This window comes from Hemibagrus wyckioides, linkage group LG18 (genome assembly GCF_019097595.1).
Source record: "Hemibagrus wyckioides isolate EC202008001 linkage group LG18, SWU_Hwy_1.0, whole genome shotgun sequence".
NCBI lineage: Eukaryota > Metazoa > Chordata > Actinopteri > Siluriformes > Bagridae > Hemibagrus > Hemibagrus wyckioides.
In genome coordinates this window covers 6,991,587-7,016,646 of record NC_080727.1, presented here as the reverse complement: position 1 = coordinate 7,016,646, position 25,060 = coordinate 6,991,587, and the positions used below count along the sequence as shown (strand labels likewise).

Genomic DNA, 25,060 nt, shown 5'->3' with positions numbered 1-25,060 from the left:
GAATTACTTAAAGTTCCCAACATTCTTTAAAAACCATTTTTCTATGTTTATTAGTGAGAAATTCATTTTATGTGTTTAGGTTGCTTATTAAAGGAAGATTATCTAAATATACTGATGAACAGAAATGATCAGAATGACGCTTCAACAGATGAAAATGAAATATTTAGGCATGCGCATGCGCGATGCGTACAGCAGCCCGTTTCAGTTGTGCTCCTTTGATTTACCTTTTATTTCTTCATCCTTCTTTTTTTTTAAACTTTTTTTTGTAACTAGTAATAAGCTCTTCCCTCTCGAACCATGCGACCTGAGAGAGTTTTTATTGTTATTTTCGCCTCTGGACTTTTGTTTTCAACTCTCCGAGTGACCGGTGCGCAGCAACACGGTGCCGGCTTCATATATACACTATATTGCCAAAAGTATCCGCTCACCTGCCTTGACTCGCATATGAACTTAAGTGACATCCCATTCCTAATCCATAGGGTTCAATATGACGTCGGTCCACCCTTTGCAGCTATAACAGCTTCAACTCTTCTGGGAAGGCTGTCCACAAGGTTTAGGAGTGTGTTTATGGGAATTGTTGACCATTCTTCCAGAAGCGCATTTGTGAGGTCACACACTGATGTTGGACGAGAAGGCCTGGCTCTCAGTCTCTGTTCTAATTCATCCCAAAGGTGTTCTATCGGGTTGAGGTCAGGACTCTGTGCAGGCCAGTCAAGTTCATCCACACCAGACTCTGTCATCCATGTCTTTATGGACCTTGCTTTGTGCACTGGTGCACAGTCATGTTGGAAGAGGAAGGGGCCAGCTCCAAACTGTTCCCACAAAGTTGGGAGCATGGAATTGTCCAGAATGTCTTGGTATGCTGAAGCATTCAGAGTTCCTTTCACTGGAACTAAGGGGCCAAGCCCAGCTCCTGAAAAACAACCCCACACCATAATCCCCCCTCCACCAAACTTTACACTTGGCACAATGCAGTCAGACAAGTACCGTTCTCCTGGCAACCGCCAAACCCAGACTCGTCCATCAGATTGCCAGATGGAGAAGCGCGATTCGTCACTCCAGAGAACGCGTCTCCACTGCTCTAGAGTCCAGTGGCGGCGTGCTTTACACCACTGCATCCGATGCTTTGCATTGCACTTGGTGATGTATGGCTTGGATGCAGCTGCTCGGCCATGGAAACCCATTCCATGAAGCTCTCTGTTCTTGAGCTAATCTGAAGGCCACATGAAGTTTGGAGGTCTGTAGCGATTGACTCTGCAGAAAGTTGGTGACCTCTTCGCACTATGTGCCTCAGCATCCGCTGACCCCGCTCCGTCAGTTTACGTGGCCTACCACTTCGTGGCTGAGTTGCTGTCGTTCCCAAACACTTCCACGTTCTTATAATACAGCTGACAGTTGACTGTGGAATATTTAGGAGCGAGGAAATTTCACGACTGGATTTGTTGCACAGGTGGCATCCTATCACAGGAATTCACTGAGCTCCTGAGAGCGACCCATTCTTTCACAATTGTTTGTAAAAACAGTCTGCATGCCTAGGTGCTTGATTTTATACACCTGTGGCCATGGAAGTGATTGGAACACCTGATTCTGATCATTTGGATGGGTGAGCGAATACTAGTGTACCAGAGATATGCTGCTCGCACTGCAACCGGCCCGCATTGTTGACCCTACTTTGTATCGGACCTTAAACATTCCAGACGGGGTACGAAGGAGGACAGTGAGAGGATGCAGAGGCGGAAGAAATCGGAGAAGGATGAGCGGAGCAGAGCAGCGCACAAAGAGAAAGTGAAGAGATATAAACCGCATCTCCCGTCTCTCATTATGGGGAACGTGAGATCACTGGACAATAAGATGGACGAGCTGACAGCTTGAGTAAGGAGGGAGAAAGTCTTTTGTGAATGCAGTTTGATGTGTTACACTGAGACTTGGCTACATGATAGCATACCCGATTCCAGCATTAATATTGACGGCTTCAGTGCTGTGCGGGCAGATCGGAAACGAGAGGAGTGCAGTAAGAGGAAAGGAGGAGGACTGGCTGTTTATATTAATAATATGCGGTGCCACCCGGGTCATGTGACTGTGAAAGAGCGTGTCTGCAGCCCTGATATTCAACTTGTGGCTGTGGCGCTTCGTCCATACTATATGCCCAGAGAGTTTTCTCATACCATTTTAATGGCTGTTTATATTGCGCCATCCGCGAACGCTGCGCGCGCATGTGTCCTCATAAACTCGGTCACTGCCAGACTTCAGACTCCACACCCTGACGCCTTGTATCTCATCTCTGGCGACTTCAAGTCAAGTCAAAGAAGCTTTATTGTCACTTCAACCATATATAGCTGATGCAGTACACAGTGAAATGGAACAACGTTCCTCCTAGACCAAAGGTGCTACACATAACACAGACAAAGTACAGTGACGCAGACGAACATTGAGATAAAACTAAACTATACTTAAGGTGCAATAAATAAACTAGACATACAACAGAAGTGCACAGAATGACGAGACAAGACAATGCAGACAAACAACATATAGACCGACTTTGTGCAGCAGAACAGTGTAGACAGTGAGTGCAAATATTAAAGTGACACGTAAACAGGATCAATATAAAAATGTAAAGTGAAATGTAAAGTGACATGTGCGTGCAAACAGGACAATTAGTGTGTGTGTGTGTGTGTGTCTGTGTCCAGCACAGTTCAGTTCTCGTTTGGAACACAGTACTCAGTTTTGTGCGTGTGTTATGTATGTGTGTGTGTGTCCATGTCCAGCACAGTTCAGTTTCCTCTGTTGAGATCAGATCTTGGTTGTGTGTGTGTCCAGCTCAGCTCAGTTCTCTGTTGAGATACTTGATTGCGTGAGGGAAGAAACTGTTACACAGTCTGGTTGTGCGGGTCCGAATGCTTCGGTACCTCTTTCTGGATGGCAGAAGGGTGAAGAGTGTGTGTGAGGGGTGTGTGGGATCATCCACAATGCTGTTAGCTTTGCGGATGCAGCGTATGGAGTAAATGTCTCCACATTCAATCATGTTCAAAGGTAGCATGGCCCTGTGCCCCTAATGATTACAGGCCTGTAGTGCTGGCCTCTCATTTAATGAAAGCTTTTGAGAGACTGATCCTCAGTTCCATGCAACCCCTCGTCAAACCCTTCCTTGATCCCCTACAGTTTGCCTACCAGCCTCAACTCGGACTGGACGATGCCATTATACATCTGCTTCACTGCACCTACACCCACCTAGAGAAACCGGGGAGCTCTGTGAGGTTTATGTTTTTCGACTTCTCAAGTGCTTTTAACACCATCAGGCCCATCCTACTTGAAGAGGAGTTGAAGAACATGAATGTGTACACTCATCTGGTTTCATGGATTATGGACTACCTCACCGGACGTCCGAATACAGAACTGTGTGTCCGACACCGTGATCTGCAGCACTGGTGCTCCTCGGGGAACAGTTCTTTTGTCCGTTCCTCTTCACCCTGTATACATCGGATTTCAGACACAACTCGGAATCCTGCCACCTTCAGAAATTCTCTGATGACTCTGTGATTGTCGGATGTATCCAGGGAGGTAACACCTTGGAGTATCAGACAGCAGTAGACAACTTTGTCACCTGGTGTGAGCTCAACCACCTACAGCTCAATGTCGGGAAAACGAAGGAACTGGTAGTGGACTTCCAGAACCCCAGCCTCTTCTTTGTCTGTCCTTGGAGAGAAAGTTGAGATTTCTGAGTATTACAAATACCTGGGAGTCCATATTGACAGCAAACTGGACGGGACACTAAACTCAACAGCGCTCTACAAGGAAGGACAGAGTAGGTTGTATTTTCTGAGGAGGCTCAGGTCCTTCAATGTCTAACACCATACTGCGGATGTTCTACAAGTCTGTGGTGTCTAGTGTCATTTCAGTGCAGCGGTCTGTCGGGGAAACATGAAGCTGGCAGAGAGAAATAAACTGGACAAACTAATCAGGAGGGCTGGCTCTGTACTTGGCATGGAGCTGGAGCCAGTTCACGTTGTTGTTGAGAGAAGAATGCTGTCAAAACTCCATTCAATCCTGGACAACCCTTCTCATCCACTACACTGTGTGCTGGTTGATCAGAAGAGCACATTCAGCCAGAGACTGATCACTGCCAAGTGTAGCACTGAGCGCTTTAGGAAATCTTTCATCCCTGTGGCAATTAAACTGAACAAGTCCTCCCTTTCAGTGTTTCATGTGCAATTTCACACACAATAATTAATAATGGGTGCTATAGTAATCATAGACCGTTCATGCACATTACAATTTCACCATTTCCTATCATGTACAATACAATTTTACCATTATCACCTGTTAAAATTATGACCAATTTACAATCCTTGTGTGCAATATTACAGCTCTACACTATTATTTGTACAGTATCTGTATTTATTGATTCTATTTTACAGTTTATATAACAGTGTATATATTTCTTTCCTTCTCTCTTATATTTTGGTTTTTATTAGAGCAACTGTAACATGGCAAAGGAATTTCCCCCTGGGATTAAAAAAGTTCTTTGAATCTTGAAATGATCAGAATGAGGCTTCAATAGATGAAAATGAAATATTTTATTGAAGTAAATAAAGTGACAAATGAACTCTATAAGTACTTACACTAAAAGATCAAACTATTTACAGACTCAGAACTATTTACAGATCAGCTACATAGAGGGATGAGGGGATGAAAATTCTGGATCTAAACTGCAGACCTGTTAAAGAAGAGAAAAAGAGAGATTTATATACAGTGTTCATTGAAATATAACAAAATATATTCATACTTACCTGTAGCTTGAGCTATGTGGGGAAAATGTGGGGGAAAATCGAATGTGTTGTGAGAGAAACATTACTTGCAATCAATGTCCACTTTAATAGGAACACCAGCACACCTGCTCACTTATGCAGTTATCTAATCAAGCAATCGTGTAGCAGCAGCACAATGCATCCAGTCATGCAGATACAGATCTGCTGATCTCCTGGGATTTTCAAACACTATGACATCTATAGTTTAAAGAGAATGGTTAAAAAAAAAAACAAGCAAAAAAAACCATCCTTTAGCTTAGGCTCTGCAGGATGAAACACCTTGCTGATAAGAGATCAGAGGAGAATGACCAGACTGGTTTAAGCTGAATGGAAGTCTAGAAAAACTCGAATTGTGGTCAACAGAAAAGCATCTGAGAATGCACAACACATCAGACCTTGAAGTGGATGAGCTACAACAGCAGAAGATCACATCAGGTTCCACTCCTGTCAGCCAACAACAGGAATCTGAGACTATTTAAGGCAAAGACTCACTTTCCAACCCATCTAGTTTCTAGGAGCCTGTGCTCATGATGGCCTCAAATTCCTATTCTCGGCTGACAGGAGTGGAACCTAAAGTGGTCTACTGCTGTTGTAGCTCATCCACCTCAAGGTTCCATGTTTTGTGCGTACAGAGATGAGTTTCTGCTCACCACGGTTGTAGAGTCATCAGTCATTACTATATCTTTACAAGAACTTTACCAGATTACAAAGTCACAGAAATCACAATTTTCCCTATTCTGATGTTTCATCTAATCATTAACTGAAACTCTTGACCTGTATCTGCATATTAAGTATTGTGCTGCTGCCACATGATTGGATGATTAAAGGAATGCATAATTGAGCGGGTGTACAGATGTTTCTGTTACTGCACAGTGAGCATATAAAAAAATTAAATGTATGTTGTGGCATTTATGACTACATTAAAGAATTGTAATCATCACTAAATTGGGGTGTGTGTGTGTGTGGTGAGGGGTGACAGGGAATGGGGAAGTGTAAATTGAAGGGAAACACATGGCTCAAAGCTTCTCCAAATTGTCCATCATCAGCTGGACATGCTGCATGAGAAGGCGACGAACTGCATGGGCTAAAGCTGCTGGGTAGTAGAACAGCTCCAGGGGCTGAGAAAACAGAACTTCACAAAGATCTGTCAGCTGAACCTATTGACAAATAAATCACACAAAAAAAATCCAAAAAATTGTCACTGGTGTAAAAATACAATGCTGAGAATTTGTGTATCGTGGCATCAGAAGATACCCTACACTTACGATAAGCTCGTTGAAATAAATCTGCGATGCAGGCTCCCACATGTCTGCCTCCCACGTTCTGATGAGTGCCATCAGTCGCTCCAAAAATCCTCCCTTAAACTTCTAGAAAAGAAAGACAACAAGCTACATTAATGCCACGTCTTATCATGGTGAACAATATGGGAAAACGTTCAACATTCAAGCATCGTTATGAATCTCCTGATGAGACACTTACTGTCTCAGGTACTAAGCCGCTGGTAAAGCATCGGAAGATGAGCAGCTCATAAAACACATCCACAAAGTTGTAATGGTGGAGCTGCACAGAGGAGAGAAAATTTTAAAAAGAAATTCACATTACATACATGTTTACGTATTGTAATCCTGATTTCTATGGAATTCAAATGTACATTTAAACATGTTGTTTTACAGAGGTATCTGCAAGCTTACATTTTCCCAGGAAAGCTCAGCTGCAATGGATCCCTGGTTAGATGGCGTCCTCAGGAATCTGATGAGATCCTCGTAGGCCAGCTGCACACGAACTGCCTCCTGTTAAACAACACAGATCTCTAGAACTCACTTTGGCCATGGTGTTCAACATGGCTAATCATTTTAAACCCTAACAAGAAGTAGTATGTAAGCCTAAGCATGTCCAGTTCTCCATTAAAGAAACATACATGATGTAATACATGAGCCAAATTTCCAGCTGTTGCATATCACGTCTTCACCATGTACATTTTATTTTAATATTTATTCTAAGAATGGCCTTAATTCTAAACAGGCTGTGGTTGTTAGAAAACAGAAAATAAGTTATTGATGCCAGTTATTCCCATAGCCTTCATTACCTCATGGTTAATGTAACCATTACAACATTCTGGAGATCTAAAAGTATTATGCACAAAAAAAAGTCACCTGCTTGCTAGCTGCTGCCAGTCGCATTACGATCTTTTTTCCAGCCACAAACAAGAAGTTTTGATTGTGGCTGCTGGCCAGCAGAGTCTGAATAGAAGACAACACACAATATAAATGAAAGTGAAGTGGACCTTACCTGCGCAATAACAGTGGCTACACAGAGGTTTTACTCACAGCAAACGCCTGGCGGAGAGCAGGCAGCTTCACGCCGATCTCGGTCACCCCTCTTTCTCTAAGATGGCAGCTAAGAAAAAGGGAAAAGCTTAGTGCATGTTAAACATGAATAACACCATTACAGTTTTAAACTGAAGAGGATTGTACCTAATAAAGGGCACCTCCACCTCCTCGGGGGTCTCCTCACTCTCCTGTAAGCCAAATGAGTAACAAATCATTAAAAGTCACACAGTACATTTTACAGCCTCCCACTCAGGGGAACAGCAGCATATGTAGATACACATCAGTTCTGAAAGGCAGAATTACCTCCGAGTCGGGCTCACTCTGTGCCTCACTATGGGGAGACTCGATATATTTCTTCTCCCAAGTGCAGGTGTCCAGCTGACCATCTGTGGCAATGTGAAGGTACGTGCAGGTCACCTTCTTAAAGGTTTGCTGCTAAATAAACACAAACAAACAAACAAATAAATAAATATATTGACACTGCAGAAAAGTAAAATTCCACTAATTCATGTCATTCATTCACTAATTCAGTGTAATAAATTTACCATGTAACCGTCAAGTGCCACGATGACTGACGCCTCCACACGGTTACAGGAAACGATTTCCGTAACCCTCCCAGATACGCTCTTAAGAGAACAATTTAAAGTGAACACAATTAGTCGCTGCAATTAACAAAAGTATCGTGATGCCACAACCAATAATCCCTTACCTGAATGCCAGTGAAGCAGTCCTCGATGCTGGTATTATAAGGGAATCCCTGCCAAAGAAAATCAACTGAAACTCAAGATCTATTTCACAAAAACGCTCATCTAATAATCATTCATGTCAATTCTCTTCTTCTGAGTAATTAAATTTCTAATTACCAGGTGATTCAAGTAGCGCGTCTCGGTGGTGCTGAACCAGCAGACGCGACTCTCCGGACCCCTTCTCATCCAGAGGAAGTATCTCCGGATGTCCACTGACTAGAAACAGAGAAACAAATCTAAACATTAGAACTTGTACAGAAGGGTGTGTGTGTGTGTTTGTATCTCAGTTGCAGTGCTGATTAATACCCCAGACTGGGAGCTGGGGAACTCAGAAGAGAGGAACTGAATATTATGCCAGGTGCTGTCCAGCTCTCCAGCACCGAGAGGCTGTGAAAAATAGAGCACCGAGATCATAGGTGTTACTTGTCTTAGCAGTTTCACACCAACACATCTAACACTCTGTCTTTTTACTTAGAAAAAAAGGTAAAATCCAGTGATTATATTTAGTAAATAAACGAAAGGTTTGTTTACCAGAGCATCAGCTGAAGGCTCACTTAGCGATGTGTCCAAAGGCAGCTGAAGGGACGGCTCATCGACCTTAACGCACACAAACACAATAAGTCACTTGCACTTAACAACATTTTGTAACTCCACAATGAATAATCCCTTACCTGAATGTCAGGGAGATGCTCCTCAGTGTCATGAACATGAGAGGATTCCTGCAAATAATTAGATCAAACTCAAGATTTATATCATAAAAGTGTTCCTATAATAATCAGTGATGTCAAGTCTCTCCATCAGAGTAATAAAGACTGTGATTACCTCCATATTCAAGCACTGGCTCTCTGTGGTCTCCAAGCAGCAGAGCCGACTCTCTGGACCACTGACCATGCCGAGGACATCTTGGATAATGTCCACTGACTAGAACCGGAGAAACAAAACTAAACATTAGAACTTGTACAGAAGGGTGTGTGTGTGTGTGTGTGTCTCAACTGCAGCACTGTATAATACCTCAGACTGGGAGCTGAAGGAGACTGTAGATAGAAGCTGAACATCACTACAGGCTCGGTTCAGCTCGCCAGCACTGGGGGACTATGAAAAGTAGAGCAAAAAGATCACAAGTGCTTCTTATTATAGCAGTTTCACACCAACACATCTAACACTCTGTCTTTTTACTTAGAAAAAAAGGTAAAATCCAGTGATTATATTTAGTAAATAAACGAAAGGTTTGTTTACCAGAGCATCAGCTGAAGGCTCACTTAGCGATGTGTCCAAAGGCAGCTGAAGGGACGGCTCATCGACCTTAACGCACACAAACACAATAAGTCACTTGCACTTAACAACATTTTGTAACTCCACAATGAATAATCCCTTACCTGAATGTCAGGGAGATGCTCCTCAGTGTCATGAACATGAGAGGATTCCTGCAAATAATTAGATCAAACTCAAGATTTATATCATAAAAGTGTTCCTATAATAATCAGTGATGTCAAGTCTCTCCATCAGAGTAATAAAGACTGTGATTACCTCCATATTCAAGCACTGGCTCTCTGTGGTCTCCAAGCAGCAGAGCCGACTCTCTGGACCACTGACCATGCCGAGGACATCTTGGATAATGTCCACTGACTAGAACCGGAGAAACAAAACTAAACATTAGAACTTGTACAGAAGGGTGTGTGTGTGTGTGTGTGTGTGTCTCAACTGCAGCACTGTATAATACCTCAGACTGGGAGCTGAAGGAGACTGTAGATAGAAGCTGAACATCACTACAGGCTCGGTTCAGCTCGCCAGCACTGGGAGACTATGAAAAGTAGAGCAAAAAGATCACAAGTGCTTCTTATTATAGCAGTTTCACACCAACACATCTAACACTCTGTCTTTTTACTTAGGAAAAAAAGGTAAAATCCAGTGATTATATTTAGTAAATAAACGAAAGGTTTGTTTACCAGAGCATCAGCTGAAGGCTCACATTGCAATGTGTCCAAAGGCAGCTGAAGGGACGGCTCATCGACCTTAACGCACACAAACACAATAAGTCACTTGCACTTAACAACATTTTGTAACTTCACAATGAATAATCCCTTACCTGAATGTCAGGGAGATGCTCCTCAGTGTCATGAACATGAGAGGATTCCTGTAAATAATTAGATCAAACTCAAATCTGTTTCATAAAAGTGTTCCTATAATAATCAGTGATGTCAAGTCTCTCCATCAGAGTAATAAAGACTGTGATTACCTCCATATTCAAGCACTGGCTCTCTGTGGTCTCCAAGCAGCAGAGCCGACTCTCTGGACCACTGACCATGCCGAGGACATCTTGGATAATGTCCACTGACTAGAACCGGAGAAACAAAACTAAACATTAGAACTTGTACAGAAGGGTGTGTGTGTGTGTGTGTCTCAACTGCAGCACTGTATAATACCTCAGACTGGGAGCTGAAGGAGACTGTAGATAGAAGCTGAACATCACTACAGGCTCGGTTCAGCTCGCCAGCACTGGGGGACTATGAAAAGTAGAGCAAAAAGATCACAAGTGCTTCTTATTATAGCAGTTTCACATCAACACATCTAACACTCTGTCACTTGGAAAATCCAGAGATCATCTTTATTGAAAAAATTACAGATTTGGTCAGCAGAACGACAGATGAACTGTTGTGGAGAGGTTCGGTGGGCTGCAGCTGCACTTTCGGCTCGCTGACCTTCACACACACACACACACACACACACACAATTAGAAGTAGCCTACATGATTCAAATGGAGTTAAAAATATGACTATTTTACTGACACATACCTGGAGGGCAGAGGGAGGATCTGGTGACTCTCTCCGCACATCCACAGACTCTGTAATAAATCACAATTACGAATTTTTACATTTTCTATCGTACATTTAACACCAATAACCGACTTTATTAGTTAGCAGGTCAAATGAGGAGAAATATTGTGTTGTGTGGAGATCATAAAATGGATAGCCATGTTTTCAGGACCACTAGCATTCAGCTAACTATTAAATGATATCATACTTTTTCAGGTATTCATGGGAAAATTGACTCATTTTAAAGTTTTACTCTGCTCAATACAATCTTTATCTTGTGATTAGCTACATGCTAAACACATTTGTACCAAAAAAGACCGTAGCGCGAGAGCTGGCTAATCACTAAGCTTAGCATGATTTAGTTACGTTTGTTACTAGTAATAATGTAATTACAACTACTAATAATGTAAATATTTCAGTGTAAAAATAAAATAAAGTCAAGCTCATCAATTCGGTGAAGTATTTTGGTGTGTAATTTAAAGCTGTAGGCTAGCACGGTTACTAGCATTAGGCTAATTCTCGACAAAAGAGGATCTCTCTAATGAAGTAGATAACATTAGACACTGTGTAACAGTGTGTAACCTCAACATGATTTCTTGTAAAAACAGCTGGAGATTAAAGTCACATCCTCCTACCTTGATGAGGCTGAGGGTGATCAGGAGGACCGCTTTCTCTCTGCAGGTAGCGGTAAACATAGTAACCTGCTCCTGCAGACACAACGAGTAGCCCCGTAGCACAGGCGATCTCGCGCACACTCCAGTTCTTCACTGCCGCTACAAGGCTCCGTAAAACCATCGTGTTTTTCTTCTCGAAACGCTTTCTGTAGAGCTGATAGACGATGTTGATCCGTTGCCAGTCAGAGTCTCAATGAGGTGTTTTAATTTAAAACCGTCCGCTGCAACGCGTCATCACCATGGAGACAGTTTAAACACAAATAAACAATTCGAAGAACAAGCACGCGCATGTGCACGCGCACAGGTTCTCCAACCGGGGCTCGCGACCCCACGTGGGCTCGGGTCTCTGATTTGATTAAGAGAATATTTAATAATATTTAATATCTAATTAAATAATAACTAACCAATAATAAAAATGGTTAAAAATATATATATAGAAAAATGGACTTCACGACATAACAAAACCCTTTACGACATTTTTTTGCGACATACATGTGCTTTAGGCAAGTCTGTTTTACGTTACTAAATTTTGCAGGGTAAAGACTTGTACACATTATTCACTGTTTATTTCCAGCTGTATCCTTAAGAAAACACACCATCGGATATATTGCGGTCATAATAATAATAATAATAATAATAATAATAATGTATTGGTCATCAATCAGTCTGGATCTCCTCTTAAGAAGCTCCTCCATGTCCTGAAGGCAGCAGGCTGAATTTCTTTTGGTGTAAAATCAGCTTTATGCTCCTGGAAATATGACCTAACATGCAACAAATGATCCTGACTAAAATGACGAGGATGCAGTTCTGTGCAGTGTTGCAGATTGGACTGAAGATTTCCAGTCCAACTATAGCTTAAACCCCGCCCATTTCAAACAATACCAGCCCAATTACATCTCAAACCCCGCCCATTTCAAACAATACCGGCCCAATTACATCTTAAACTCCGCCCATTTCAAACAATACCAGCCCAACATGCATACTGTGATAACTTATCCAATAACAAATAGAAAACCCAAAATAAATGGTTTAGTGCAACACACACACACACACACACACACACTACGCTACCTGTCTACGTTTTGTTTAATTATCAAACATAACATCAAAATTGTATCGCAGAATAAAAGCGTATAATTACTTTTTTATAAGGACTTAATGCAGAGAATCTTCACAGAACTGATGAGAACGTCTCTTGAAATATTATAGAACAGGTTGCTCTCCCATTCTTTTCTGTAGGACTTTCTATATTTACCCCACTTTGACATGATGATATTGGCTTAACGAGTACAACAATTACAACAACCCACCAATCAAGTCTGATTGGACAGGACTCTCCTCAACCTTATTGGCTAAACTCAATAAAACCTCAACATTACATATTCATGGTAAATTAATAAAATATCATGTTTGTAGTCAAAAATAAAAACCCGCCAGTTGCATCCAAATTTTTATCGACCAGCTCAATGCATTTTTTCTCGGTAAGAAATGGCCAAAAGGAGTCCAATAGGGCTTGAATCCGCCCAATCCGGCAACACTGCCGATATTCCTGATTGTGTTCCGCCTGTTCAGAGCTATTTTCACCACTTTTAAGACATGTATAGTTGGCATTCAGTGCCAGCCAATCAAATTGAAGCTTTTCTGCTGCTGTCCCAGGTGCTGAATTCATGTCACAGCCAATTCAAATGTATTAAAACGTTTGTCAGGAACACGGGTCGAATCCCACTCAGTGCAAATGAATGACATTTTTTAACGGAGTGAAAAAATTGCTGCAATTTGTCACGAAATGCTGCATACGTCTTTGTGAACTATAAGCACAAATAGCACATATTATTGCATACTTTAAACACTAATTAACTTTACTACACATTAAAATAAAGACAAAATATATCTAAAAATAAATACAAATTCTATCTGAAAATATATACAAAATACATCTAAAATATTTATAAAAAATATATCCTAATAAGGCCTTGGTGCCCGATGACGCCTGAGATGGGCACAGGCTCTGTATCTGATGCCAGTATCTGATGGGGCCTTGCTGATGAAAAAAGTGGATAGAGGAGCCATCGTTCCCGTAGCGAGACTTTGGCTGAAAGACAAATAATAATTAAAAAGACATTTAAAAGCGTGACAATAAACAAAGAAAAACAACTTCATAAACGACACAGATAAGTGAACAGCTCCAATCTTACCATGTGATACATCGGCTGTATGTGGAACACTGTATGAAGATGAGAGAATTTCTAGAAGATAAAAAGATGGATAAACAATCCATTCTAAATTTAGAACAGATTCAGCACAACCTAGTGGATTCACTAAGTCATGTCCAATCAAGTGAAATACACCCTTACCATCTTTGCCGCATTCCTCAATAATAGGTGTTCTGCACACTGGAGAGCTTTCTACGGTGCTGCTGTCTGCTAAGACAGAGTACCATTCCTCCATGAGCAATTATTTGTGTACAACATTTTAAATATTAAACATGATATTAAATGCAAAACAGTAAAGGTTAGGTGAACATGACAATTAGCTGAAAAATCTGACACATAACACACCTGTTGAAACTGGTCTCTTAGTTTGTGTGGAAGCTGATTGTTCTGGCACAAGAAACATCAGCTCTTTGGGAAGGGGCATGCACGTTTTCTGAGCCGGCAGGTCTGGTGCTAGAGAAGAAAAAGATACAAAATCAAAGAAGAAAATAAGATTAGTACCACCATAATTGAGAGAAATGTCTGAATTTATAAGCAGAACTGAAATCTAATTATAAATAAATAATATATAATTATAAATAATTTACCATCGACTGGTGGCAGTTACTTGCTGTCAGGAGGTGGTACGGAGAGGGGAGCAGATGGCACTGCAAGATACAAAATCTCGTCAGGCATTTGTGTATAATAATATAAAAGGTTCAAAATACCCCATTCTCACTTTACCTGCTTATCTTAATAGTTAACATTATTCCTACTCAAGGAATGTTAATCATTTTAAACTGTGAAAAGGTAACTTACATGCACATGCATCATCGTGTGTTAGTAGACAGAAATACTTGACAATAGAACTTGACAATAAAAAAAAATGAGTACTTACCCTGATTGTGGCTGATATCAGTTCATCATGGTTGGGGAATCAATTCATAGCCCCTTGAACAGTTAGTATATTTGCCAATGGAACAGACATTTGTTAGTGGAACATGGCCAGAACACTGACAAAATAAGAAAAGATTTTTGTTCAGAATTGGAGAGCATTTCGTTTCGCAATTCAACAGAACTGTGCTCCAGTGCTGAACCTAATGTGTAAAAACCTTTTCTTGATCCAGCAGACTGTCCCAGTTCAGCAGCTGAGGATGATGATGGTGGTGGTGGTGTAGCTAGTGATTAACACACAACACATTAACATGTACAGCATATTTTTTAAGACATTTGACAAAATGAAAATCCATTTGGATCAAAATCAATTAATGACATGCAGTCAGTACAGAAAAAATATTTACACTGCAACTGCAGCTTGGAGGGGGAGATGTTCAGCTTTGCACTCTCTGTAACTCGTCATAGTCATCTTCCATTACTGTTGGTGAAAAACAAAAATTAGCAGTCTGCGTTTTCACTGTACTTGGATTTCTTAAAATACACCCGTGTTAACTGAAGAATAGCGTACCTGTAAAACAAGCTACGTTGTTATTCATACTACTAGACACAATGGCAAACAATTCCTTTAAACAAGCAAAAAATACACAACTGACCCGTTGGCTTAGATGCTGCACTTGAGGCAGGCCTAGAGTTATCCGGAGTTATACGAGTGGTCCCCTATGGAACCCTTTTTTGTGCATGGTGATCTGTAAGACAGAAAAAGTAGTTAATGCTAGATGTTAGTATGTCTGTTTTAACAAAATCTTACAATAATCACTATAAAAAAATAGTAGGACTTTGTTTATGCACCCTAACCACACCGGCCCAAGCTTAACAATCGTATGATTTAGTTATCAGGCATTTAACACCTGATCTCAGACTAGTCCTTCAGACCTAGTGGTCTATCACCTAGGAGTGACTGATTAAACATAAAACTGTTTTTTTTTTTGTTTTTTACAGTCATTAAATACCAGTGGCAGGCCGTGCATTTCACACCTAGGCCTTCACTGGTGTCCTTCCTGAATTAATCCACCTCTATACCATCATTATGATGCCACCACGGGCGTCGCTAGGCCATTTTCTACTCAGCCCTCCTAAAATTCTGCGATTCTCCATAAACTGTACTCAAATTGGTGATCGCCTCAGTCCCCTTTCAATTCCATATGAAAACGGCGGCAGACTTCGGCTCTCCCAGTCTTTCAGTGTGTTCTTCAACCCACAGACCGTGGAGTCACAGAGCGAGGATCAGAGGACATGTGTGTGTGTGTCTGTGATCAGGAAGATTCGTATTTGGCTTGTTCAGTACTCAAATGTTATACACATCTATGCAATACAGTGGAATGCTGCAATAAGTTTACCATCCTACCCTGTTAGTCAAACCTTTATTTTATTTAATTTATTTATTTTACTATTATACCCTCCCTTAAATGAAAATTCTAGAATCGCCCCTGCCAACAACCTGTTAAGAGATGGTCCCACAATTATCACTTAAAAACCATAAAATCTGATGGCAATCATAAAGTACCATGTAAATAGACAAGTGCATTGTATATGTTTGTAATGTTTTCTGTCTTGTGTGTAATTGGGTGGGTGGGGGGGCATAACTTCATTATGTTTTCAGGTGTTTTTCAGATTCCCTAACAAAAATGATGTGGTGATGGACCATATGGTGGACCTCCTGACAGCAGTAAAGATACAATGGATCCATGTTCCAGTCCTGGTGAAACTTACAGCATGGTCTCCAGACATGGATAAACAGTGCCACAGAGAGAGTGTGACAGGAATGTATAAGGAATGTAGCTGGTTTTACCAATAAAAGCATGATTGTTAATTATTACCTATTCAGGTTTAATTAAGATGTAACTTTTAAAACTACTGATTGTGAATGCATCGTCCTCAGTGTTTGTCAGTGCATTATGTTACGCTGTATGTATGTTCCATATTGAAATGTCAGATTGCAGATACTTCAATAATCCATGTAGAATGTTCCCGTTGGCTGTAATGGTTCCTGAATGCCTCTGTTCCAAACCCAGGACATATTTTTTCATAGAACCAGATTCCACTCCACAGTACACATCCGAAAGAGCTCATTCCCAAAAAGGCTTACATATCATATAGAAATATGTTTAATTCAATTCAGTTTATCTGTATGGTATTTTTACATTGGATTAAAACAGCCTTACCAAACATTTAGAACACTTAGTCCAATCAATTCTTAGTATTGGAGCGGCAGCAAGACATCAAGGAGCGTCACTGAACAAAGGGTATACGTGATTATGATTACCATTTAGTATCACCCGACCATTGGGGTGATAACACCTAGAACAATACCAAGCCAAGGGGAACGTGATCATGATTACCATTTAAAGACATCCAGCTAGACGATAGGATCACCCGGCCATTTGGGATTTACTCAGTTCTTACACAAATTTCCATTTAAAGTAAAACTCATTTAAATTACACATGGGACACACTGTATCAAATGTTTGAGCAGGATTTGTCCACCTTTTTGACTCTGATGAACCCAAAGTACTTTATGTATTTTGTCACTGCGACGCTGCAATAAACTACTTCTTCATTAAGATCTTCGACGCCCTCATCATTTTATTTTTTACAACTTTTACAACAGGATACTGATACTAGATAAACAAGCTTTTTTTTTCCCAGTAAAACCTCAGTAAATAGATAACGGTAAAAGGGAAGCACAAGCATCAGAGTGAATGTTCTCTCTCCCCAGTAAAAGCCACAGTTTTCTAAAACAGACACGTTTCTGATATGGCTGAATACTTTCCCTCTAAAGACTCAGTAGGAACATTATATGTATCTCCAAAGGGTATTTGGAGATACCCTTAACCTAATCCTACCTCATGGCAATTAAAACAATAATTATGAAGAAGGATGACACTCATAGGCAAATGGACCATTTTATACATTTTGACCTGGCCTGAAAATTGTTTAAATAACTTCAATATTGTAATGATGCACCCGAGGCGGATGTAGCAGGATCCATGATGCAGATCCGATCAGATCAGAAAACCGAACACCGAAACACGTAGTAGAACTAGAAACGGGCAGGGATCATATCAGTAGCAATCAGAGTCAATAATCAAAGGCTTGGCACAGAGTCACAGAGAAACGATGATACGCAATGAACACAGAAAAGCCGGCAGTTTAAATAGCCCACCAAACCGGAAGTAAGTTCATGATGTTAATACACGGGCGAGGGCTCCCTCTGGTGTACAGATTCTATTTGCACAGTTACAAATATGAACAAGAAAAACAAAACAAAACAGTGTTGTTGATAGTCATATATACACCTTATGTGTATATTTTATTTTAATGTATTTTATTTCTTTTTTAAGTTCATACCAGCGCCTTGCAACACCTGGACTGTGGAGCACTTGAACCTGGAATTTTAAGTTTATTGAACACATTTAGGAGCAAGGCATGAAAGATCTGATATGTTTACAAGCCATTAAATCATCAGTTATAACTTAATATTTCAGTAGTTTAGTTAAAAAGTTAATAATAATAATAATAATAATAATAATAATAATATAAATAAATGATACAAAAACTTACATTTTAATGGTTTAAATCATATGACATGATTTTCTATTTTGAATCTCTATCTTGTATCTATGTAAGTTAAATTCTAGTACATATTGTATGCTTTGTTTATTCTGTAAATGCAACATTTAATACATGGGCAAGAACATACACAATGTGTTTTTTTTACCTTCCCACAGCAGATCTGATCGTTGTGTAGCTCCCAACAATACCGTTGGATCAGATGGGTTTAGAGCAGGGAAGAGCGACTGCATTTAGGGCTGTGTCATCACTCCAAATCCCCTGATATGGCTGAACCTAAAAACAAACAAACAAATAAACATACACAGAAAAAAAACCCTACTTTAGTCATTTGTTGATTTAATTTATTTGTACGGTCATTTAAACTGGGGCTTTTACCCAAACTACTCGACTCTGTATAATGGGTTTTGTTCCCCAGGTAGGCGATGCGCACGCACCCGGCAATCCATGTGATGTAAAAGAAAACGTGATTCATCAGATCAGGCCACCTTCTTCCATTGCTCCGTGGTCCAGTTCTAATGCTCACATGCCCATTGTTGCCACTTTTGGCAGTGCGCAGGGGTCAGCACTGACTGGTCTGCGGCTATGCAGCCCCAAACGCAACAGACTGCGATGCACTGTGTATTCTGGCACCTTTCTCTCACAACCAGCATTAACTTTTTTAGCAATTTGAGCAACAGTAGCTCGTCTGTTGGATGGGACCACACAGGCCAGCCTTCACTCCCCACATGCCTTGGCCTCCCATGACCCTGTCGCTGGTTCACCACTGTTCCTTCCTTGGACCACTTTTGATAGATACTGACCACTGCAGACCGGGAACACCCCACAAGAGCTGCAGTTTTGGAGATGCTCTGATCCAGTCGTCTAGCCATCACAATTTGGCCCTTGTCAAACTCACTCAAATCCTTACGCTTGCCCATTTTTCCTGCTTCTAACACATCAACTTTGAGGACAACTACCAGGTGCCAGGTAACAGGTGCCATGATGAGGAGATAATCAGGGTTATTCATTTCACCTGTCACTGCTCATAATGTTATGGTTGATCAGTGTATATAGTCCCTCAGAATGTATTGGAACAGCAAGGCCTGATCTTTTGTTTTTGCTATAAAGAACAGGCGTTGCTCTAGGCGTGAAAGAGTGTGTGTAAGTGTACATGGTGCCCTGCGATGGACTGGCATAATTTATCTGAACTACAAACAAACAAACAAACAAACAAATAAATAAATAAATATAAAAAATTACTGTGTGTAAAATGTGTTTGTGCGTGTGTGTATGTGTTTATGTGTGTGAACAAGAGAGAGAGAGAGTGTGTATGATGACTCCAGTTAACTAAAGTCGAATGTAATAAAATATTATGCTAACATGTTCGTTTTCTCTTGAGGTGTGTGTTTTGTGTAGAAGGAGATTTATATGAAGAATCTCTTCGTCAAACATTGTTGCACATCTTCCAGGTGCCCAAGCGATTTATCCAAACCTGCATTACGGATATGTCAGTTTCAATGTTTTAAACTCAATTAAATATTACAGAAAATCACACACAAGCTAAAATTTGTAATGCAATTTCTTTATTGTTCCATGATATATTCTTGAACAAAATCATTATTTAGATAAATTCCCAACAAAATGTTATTGTTTTCTTTTGGACCAAATAATTGTGAATTTCTTTAATCATAAGAGACATATATATTGCAGGTCATGATTATATTCATGAAGACAAATCTGTATCCATTGTGTGTACTCATTTTTGTCTGCCAGAGATAAGCACTGAAAGAATTGGATCCAAACTAGTATAACTATACACAAGCAAATGATCCTTATGTGATGGAGTGCAGGAACAACACCTGCACTTGGAGGTGTGATTTCCCCTGTGTTATCTATTTAAAACAATGAATAAGGATTGTTCATCATAAACCTGATAGAGTGAGATCATGAGAAAGAAAATAGTCGTAGTCGTAGTTTGAGTTGTCCTCTTCATTTTCCCTGTAACACACAAAAAGAAATATATGAGTTCATCAGAGTCCCAAGATCATGTTTTCTAAAGGACGTTCATGTAAAGGTATTGCAGAATATTAAAAATGTTCTTTATACACTGCACTGCACTGTACATTACTAATACTCTTATATGGTCCGTTAACTGATAAATTAGCTGTAACAAAGTGGCCAGTGAGTGGATATTGTGAGCGAGTGACTGCAACTATAAACCTACTGAACTCTATTCTGCACTGCCAGGACACTGATGTCTCACTAATACGTTACTTGTACATGCACTGATCATCCATAACATTATGACTGCCTGCCTAATATTGTGTTGGTCCACCCTTTTGCTGCCCAAACAACTCTGACCCGTCAAGGCATCCACTAAGACTCCGCTAGATCCCTGAATGTGTGCTGTGGTATCTGGCACTAAGATGTTAGCGGCAGATCCTTTAAGTCCTGTAAGTTTCAGGACTTAAAGAATATTGACAGGACTTAAAGGATAATTTTAATAGATAGTGACCACTGCAGACCGGGAACACCCCACAAGAGCTGTAGTTTCAGAGATGCTCTGATCCAGTCGTCTCGCCATCACAATTTGCCAAACTCACTCAAATCCTTACGCTCGCCCATTTTTCCTGCTTCTAACACATCAACTTTGAGGACAAAATGTTCACTTGCTGCCTAATATATCCCACCCACTAACAGGTACCATGATGAGGAGATCATCAGTGTTATTCACTCCACCTGTCACTGCTCATAATGTTATGCCTGATTGGTGTAAATTACTTTGTTGCTTGGAAAGGGCTGCATTATATTTATAAATTGTGAGTCATCTATTTACTTAATGCCTTTAATCTTTAACTCTGCTTTGACTGGTTTAATAATGAATGTACATGACATAGCAAAGCATTTCCTCTTTATTTTTTATATGAAGCTACACCATTAATTATGAATAGTTAACTTTTTAAATTATTAAAAAAAATTTAAATGCCTTTTTTTATTCTTAAGAACAATGGCAAAAAAATGTACTTTGCATTTAGAAATTCGATTTTTCTAAAAGACAACTGTAAGGAAAATCATTTTATGTCTCAAGGTGCAAAACTTATTAAACATACCTTAATCACAGCAGTAAAAAGTGACGTCATTAAGAGCGGTGTCGTCTCCTGAACCCTGTGGTGACTCTACTTTTGTTTGGATTCCACATATCCCTGCTCCAACACATTTTTCACTCCATCCACCCCATTCTCCCCAGTACATGCCACTGCCGGTCAACTCTACCCCTCCAGTGCATGAGAACCTGTAAGGTTGTTGTTGTTTTTTTATTTAAGAAAGCGCTCTGCATTATTCCTTTAAGCCACTTCTATTCATGAAATTCACTGTAGATGAAAACAGCTACATATAAAAATATATGAGCAATAATCACAGTTTATAAACATAGTTCCAGAGGACTATTAACAAATTCTAAACACAGTTAGAAGAATTTATTTATACAGCCTTCTGTTAAACTGTTATCCTTTCCAGTTTCTTTTAACAATAAATGACAGAAATAAGGAGATATTAGTCACCTTATGTTGTTAGCAGCAGTATCATCACCTCGTCCTTGACCGGATTCTACTCGTAGCTGAAATGCCTGTAGCACTCCTTTTGGGCACCAAATGTTCTGCGTCCAAGACCCCCAGCTTAAAGAAAAGAATAAACAATAGTAACTGGTCCCTCAAACCAGCTTGTTTTGTTATCAAAAAATTATATTTTCACCACCAATGCTATTTGGTAGTTTTTTGTTTATTATAGCTTTTAATTCTTCTGTTATTAGCACTTGTACTTACAGTCAAAATAATTGATCCCTTATCCAATTATCCTTATTGGTCAATTGCTGACTTGTAAATAGATCTGAATTCAATTCAACACTGGAGCATGTGATTGTCTAAGCAAGGGGTGATGTTTAATTAGAGTTACGCTGCTGGGTAATTCTGGCCCAAATACAAATATTGGCTCATTGATTAAGGCCTTTAACCTTGAACTGCTTGGCATGATGATGATGTAAGCTGTGTTGGATAAAGGCATCACCATATGACTGTGTGTTTGCACTGAGATGTAGAGACTGATGAGTAAGAATAACTTGCAACAGGAGCTGACAAACAACCTCCAAATACAAACATAGCAGAAATGAACCATACAGTTATTGTGAATTACAGAGTAAAGTCACGTGTAATGCACTGTGTATACATATACATATTCATATTAAAGGTAGAAAATCTGAATTTTGAACACTGTTACCATTTTCAACTATTTAACAGTCAGAATGTAATGTTTAATCATTTAAGCCAGACATTAATTTGCTATTATATTTATATTAACATTAATGTACTAGCCAATTGTGCATATTATCATTAATAATTGCTCAGCGGTTTGTGCTGTCATTGTATCATACTGTTTTACAACTTGTTGTTTTGTTGTATGCAAAACATTGAAGTTCGGGACAATTAAAATTGCTTTCTGGGCTAACTTTTGTACAATAGTGAAATAGATCCTTTGAGTCCACTATGAGTTTTCGAATACAATGAAAAGAGTATACAATGTAAAATCATCAATTTTGGTTGCACCTGAAACTTTACCTGCCGGCATCAGATTGGACTGTAGAATAGGGCTGAGGCTCCTTTGTGGAGCCCATGGGTTTAGTGCAGCGAAGGGCAATTCCGTTTAGGGCTGTGTCATCCCCATCTCCTAGTGCGTTTTCAACCTGGAAGAGAAGTGAAACATAACATTAAATACCTAACAGACAGAACAAAATCCACTTCCTTAGACAGGGAGTATTTATTATACTTGAGTTTGCAAGGACATGTGTGGCTTCGTGGTTAAGACAATCGGCTACTAATCTCTTGAAGGTCTACATTTGAAAGTTCAAATCCAATCAAGCTGCCTGTTGTGTCCTGCAGCATAATATCTGTAACTGCTCAGGAAATGGCTGTGTGCATGTAATATTTTTCCTCTAGCCATTTTCCTTCCTTTTCTCCATGTTCATCGTAAATTTGTGTCACTAAGCATTATTTCTTATTCACTGTATACCCTGTATTTATTCCAGTTTTCCAATGCTTTACTGCTTCTCATTTTTGATTATAGTGCATACCTTTCTAATATTACCTGTGATTTTACCTGTACCTGGAATAATAATAATTATTGGACTTCCTCAAATAAAATACACACTATTTATGCAGAGAGAGAGAGAGAGAGAGTACTTAAGAACAACACAGCTTATAAATGAACGATTCTTATACATATCTAATTAGAATTAGAGTTAGAATAATAAAATTAGAATCAGAATGAACTGAAATTAGATTTACTTAGTAGTAATCCAGCAAAATGAGATGTACTTACTTAAAGCCTGTAGCATAGGTCCCATAGGGACACATATCACGATGTCCCCATGAGCCCCAGACCATTCCGTTATTAACTCCAATCTTGCCTGAATACGTCCTCTCAACTATCTGTCCACTGCTGTCACTCATGAGCTGCCCAAAGCAGAGAACTAACAGAGGCAAAATAATACTACTCACAAACCCCATGATTTTTTATCAACCTGGATAAAAAAGTCAGGTTACTAGCTGATCTTCCTTACTGAAACAAGTAACCAAATTCTATGCAAACTGAAGATACACTGAGACTGCTTATAACTGTTTATATGATGTCACTTCTACAAAATGTTATTGGTTGCCTGAGTTACTCCTCTTTCTGTAAACTAAGAAAGTTGGCAGCATACACACTTGTGTACATAAATAGAAATAACCTATTAACCTTTGGTCATCCAAATCCCAGACTTCAAAACATGATACTAATAAACAGGATACTAGATATAATTTAACTAAGCTTTTTTCTGTAAAGCCTCAGTACACATTTTGACCTGTCCTGAAAATGGTTTAATTAATCTCAATGTGAACAACAACAGTGTAGTTGATAGTCATATATGTTACTATTTGGGGAGAGAGATTTAAAAACCTTTTATCTTCACATGGAAATACCAATAAATGTAAGAATATGCCATGGTTCTCTCTCTTCCCTAATTTAATTTAATTTAATTTAATTTAATTTAATTTAATTTAATTTAATTTAATTTAATTTAATTTAATTTAATTTAATTTAATTTAATTTAATTTAATTTAATCATTTACATTGCATACTCTTTAAAGTGGTTTAAATTGCTGATCTAGATTTCTATATCATTACAGGAAAAATATATTTGAACATACTAATCAAGAGTAGGAGATTGTTAAGCTAATAAATATTTCAAATAAAGACAAAAAACTCACAAAAATTGTTAAGCTGATGAACATTTTTTATTTCATTAAGTAATTCAAAACTTACTTAATTAAAGTACAGGATAACAGGATAAAAAATCTGACTAAATCATCAGTGAGTACCTTTTTGTGATTAGTAAAAAATGATTTTACTATAATTAACTCAGATATTTGATTTCATGAGAAGTAAAAGATTGTTTAGTTGTTGTTTAGTTGTTGTTCTTGTTCTTATCTTGTCAATCCATGCTGCAAAACAGAAACCAAATATCAAAATGAGGTGAATGGGTCAAAAAGGAGTTCTCCTCTTTAGGCGTTTTCATTTCCTTTTTCTGTAGCCATCTGAATAGCAACACACTGCCAAAAAATTTTTTTCCATTTGTAATACAGATTTGGTTAGAAATGTACCTTAGTAGCAGCAAAAGAAGCAGGCATCATTAAGACTGGTGTCATCCCCTATGCCCTGAGGCGACTCCACATTTGTTTGGATACCACAAATCCCAGTTCCACCACAAAGTGAGCTCCAGGAACCCCAGGTCCCCCAGTTCTTACCAGCGCCTTGCAACACCTGGCCTTTAGTGCATTTGAACATGGAATTATAAGTTATAAATAAATTCCTTTCATCAGTGATAGCTTAAAATTTTGATAGTTTAGTTAAAAAGAAAGATGCTTAACGGCAAAATTCACAACTGGTTGATCCATGAATC

General features: G+C 39.4%; 2 protein-coding genes and 2 long non-coding RNA genes across 5 annotated transcripts; all 4 read right to left on the bottom strand.

Moving 5' to 3' along the window:
* Positions 1-4,652: 4,652 nt before the first annotated feature.
* LOC131369339 (uncharacterized) lies at positions 4,653-8,295 on the bottom strand. The gene is made up of 12 exons (XM_058415932.1): positions 8,188-8,295; positions 7,999-8,097; positions 7,845-7,892; positions 7,681-7,761; positions 7,439-7,570; positions 7,280-7,323; positions 7,133-7,202; positions 6,959-7,045; positions 6,497-6,595; positions 6,285-6,365; positions 6,071-6,172; positions 4,653-5,962 (listed from the first exon to the last, which is right to left on the bottom strand). The coding sequence occupies exons 1-12, from the start codon at positions 8,293-8,295 to the stop codon at positions 5,822-5,824; spliced, it is 1,092 nt and encodes a 363-aa protein (XP_058271915.1). The 3' UTR covers positions 4,653-5,821.
* A 1,532-nt stretch (positions 8,296-9,827) lies between these two features.
* LOC131368897 (uncharacterized) lies at positions 9,828-10,372 on the bottom strand. Its single transcript, XR_009207214.1, has 4 exons — positions 10,305-10,372; positions 10,118-10,216; positions 9,968-10,015; positions 9,828-9,893 (listed from the first exon to the last, which is right to left on the bottom strand). It is a non-coding gene; the product is annotated as an uncharacterized LOC131368897 (long non-coding RNA).
* Positions 10,373-12,122: 1,750 nt separating this feature from the next.
* On the bottom strand, positions 12,123-15,464 carry LOC131369432 (uncharacterized). Of its 2 annotated transcripts, none has more exons than XR_009207263.1 (9): positions 15,111-15,464; positions 14,862-14,935; positions 14,673-14,738; positions 14,459-14,573; positions 14,169-14,228; positions 13,927-14,034; positions 13,723-13,788; positions 13,564-13,614; positions 12,123-13,460 (listed from the first exon to the last, which is right to left on the bottom strand). It is a non-coding gene; the product is annotated as an uncharacterized LOC131369432 (long non-coding RNA). The 2 variants fall into 2 exon arrangements; XR_009207264.1 differs by having other exon boundaries at positions 14,459-14,511.
* A 4,198-nt stretch (positions 15,465-19,662) lies between these two features.
* Positions 19,663-23,738, bottom strand: LOC131369151 (vitelline membrane outer layer protein 1-like). Its single transcript, XM_058415615.1, has 6 exons — positions 23,440-23,738; positions 23,340-23,343; positions 22,680-22,804; positions 21,630-21,743; positions 21,180-21,361; positions 19,663-20,067 (listed from the first exon to the last, which is right to left on the bottom strand). Exons 1-5 carry the CDS (start codon positions 23,625-23,627, stop codon positions 21,181-21,183), a joined length of 612 nt encoding a protein of 203 aa, XP_058271598.1. The 5' UTR covers positions 23,628-23,738; the 3' UTR covers positions 19,663-20,067; position 21,180.
* Positions 23,739-25,060: the final 1,322 nt, after the last annotated feature.

Coding starts and splice junctions, on each gene's coding strand:
- LOC131369339 (XM_058415932.1), bottom strand. CDS start 8,295: ATGATCTCGGTGCTCTATTTTTCACAGCCTCTCGGTGCTGGAGAGCTG. Junction 6,596..6,958: donor TGGCAGCAGCTAGCAAGCAG/GTGACTTTTTTT, acceptor GTTGTTTAACAG/GAGGCAGTTCGTGTGCAGCT. Junction 6,173..6,284: donor GCGGCTTAGTACCTGAGACA/GTAAGTGTCTCA, acceptor TTTCTTTTCTAG/AAGTTTAAGGGAGGATTTTT.
- LOC131369151 (XM_058415615.1), bottom strand. CDS start 23,627: ATGGGGTTTGTGAGTAGTATTATTTTGCCTCTGTTAGTTCTCTGCTTT. Junction 21,744..22,679: donor GTCCAATCTGATGCCGGCAG/GTAAAGTTTCAG, acceptor CTTTTCTTTAAG/CTGGGGGTCTTGGACGCAGA. Junction 21,362..21,629: donor ACTGCTGCTAACAACATAAG/GTGACTAATATC, acceptor ACAACCTTACAG/GTTCTCATGCACTGGAGGGG.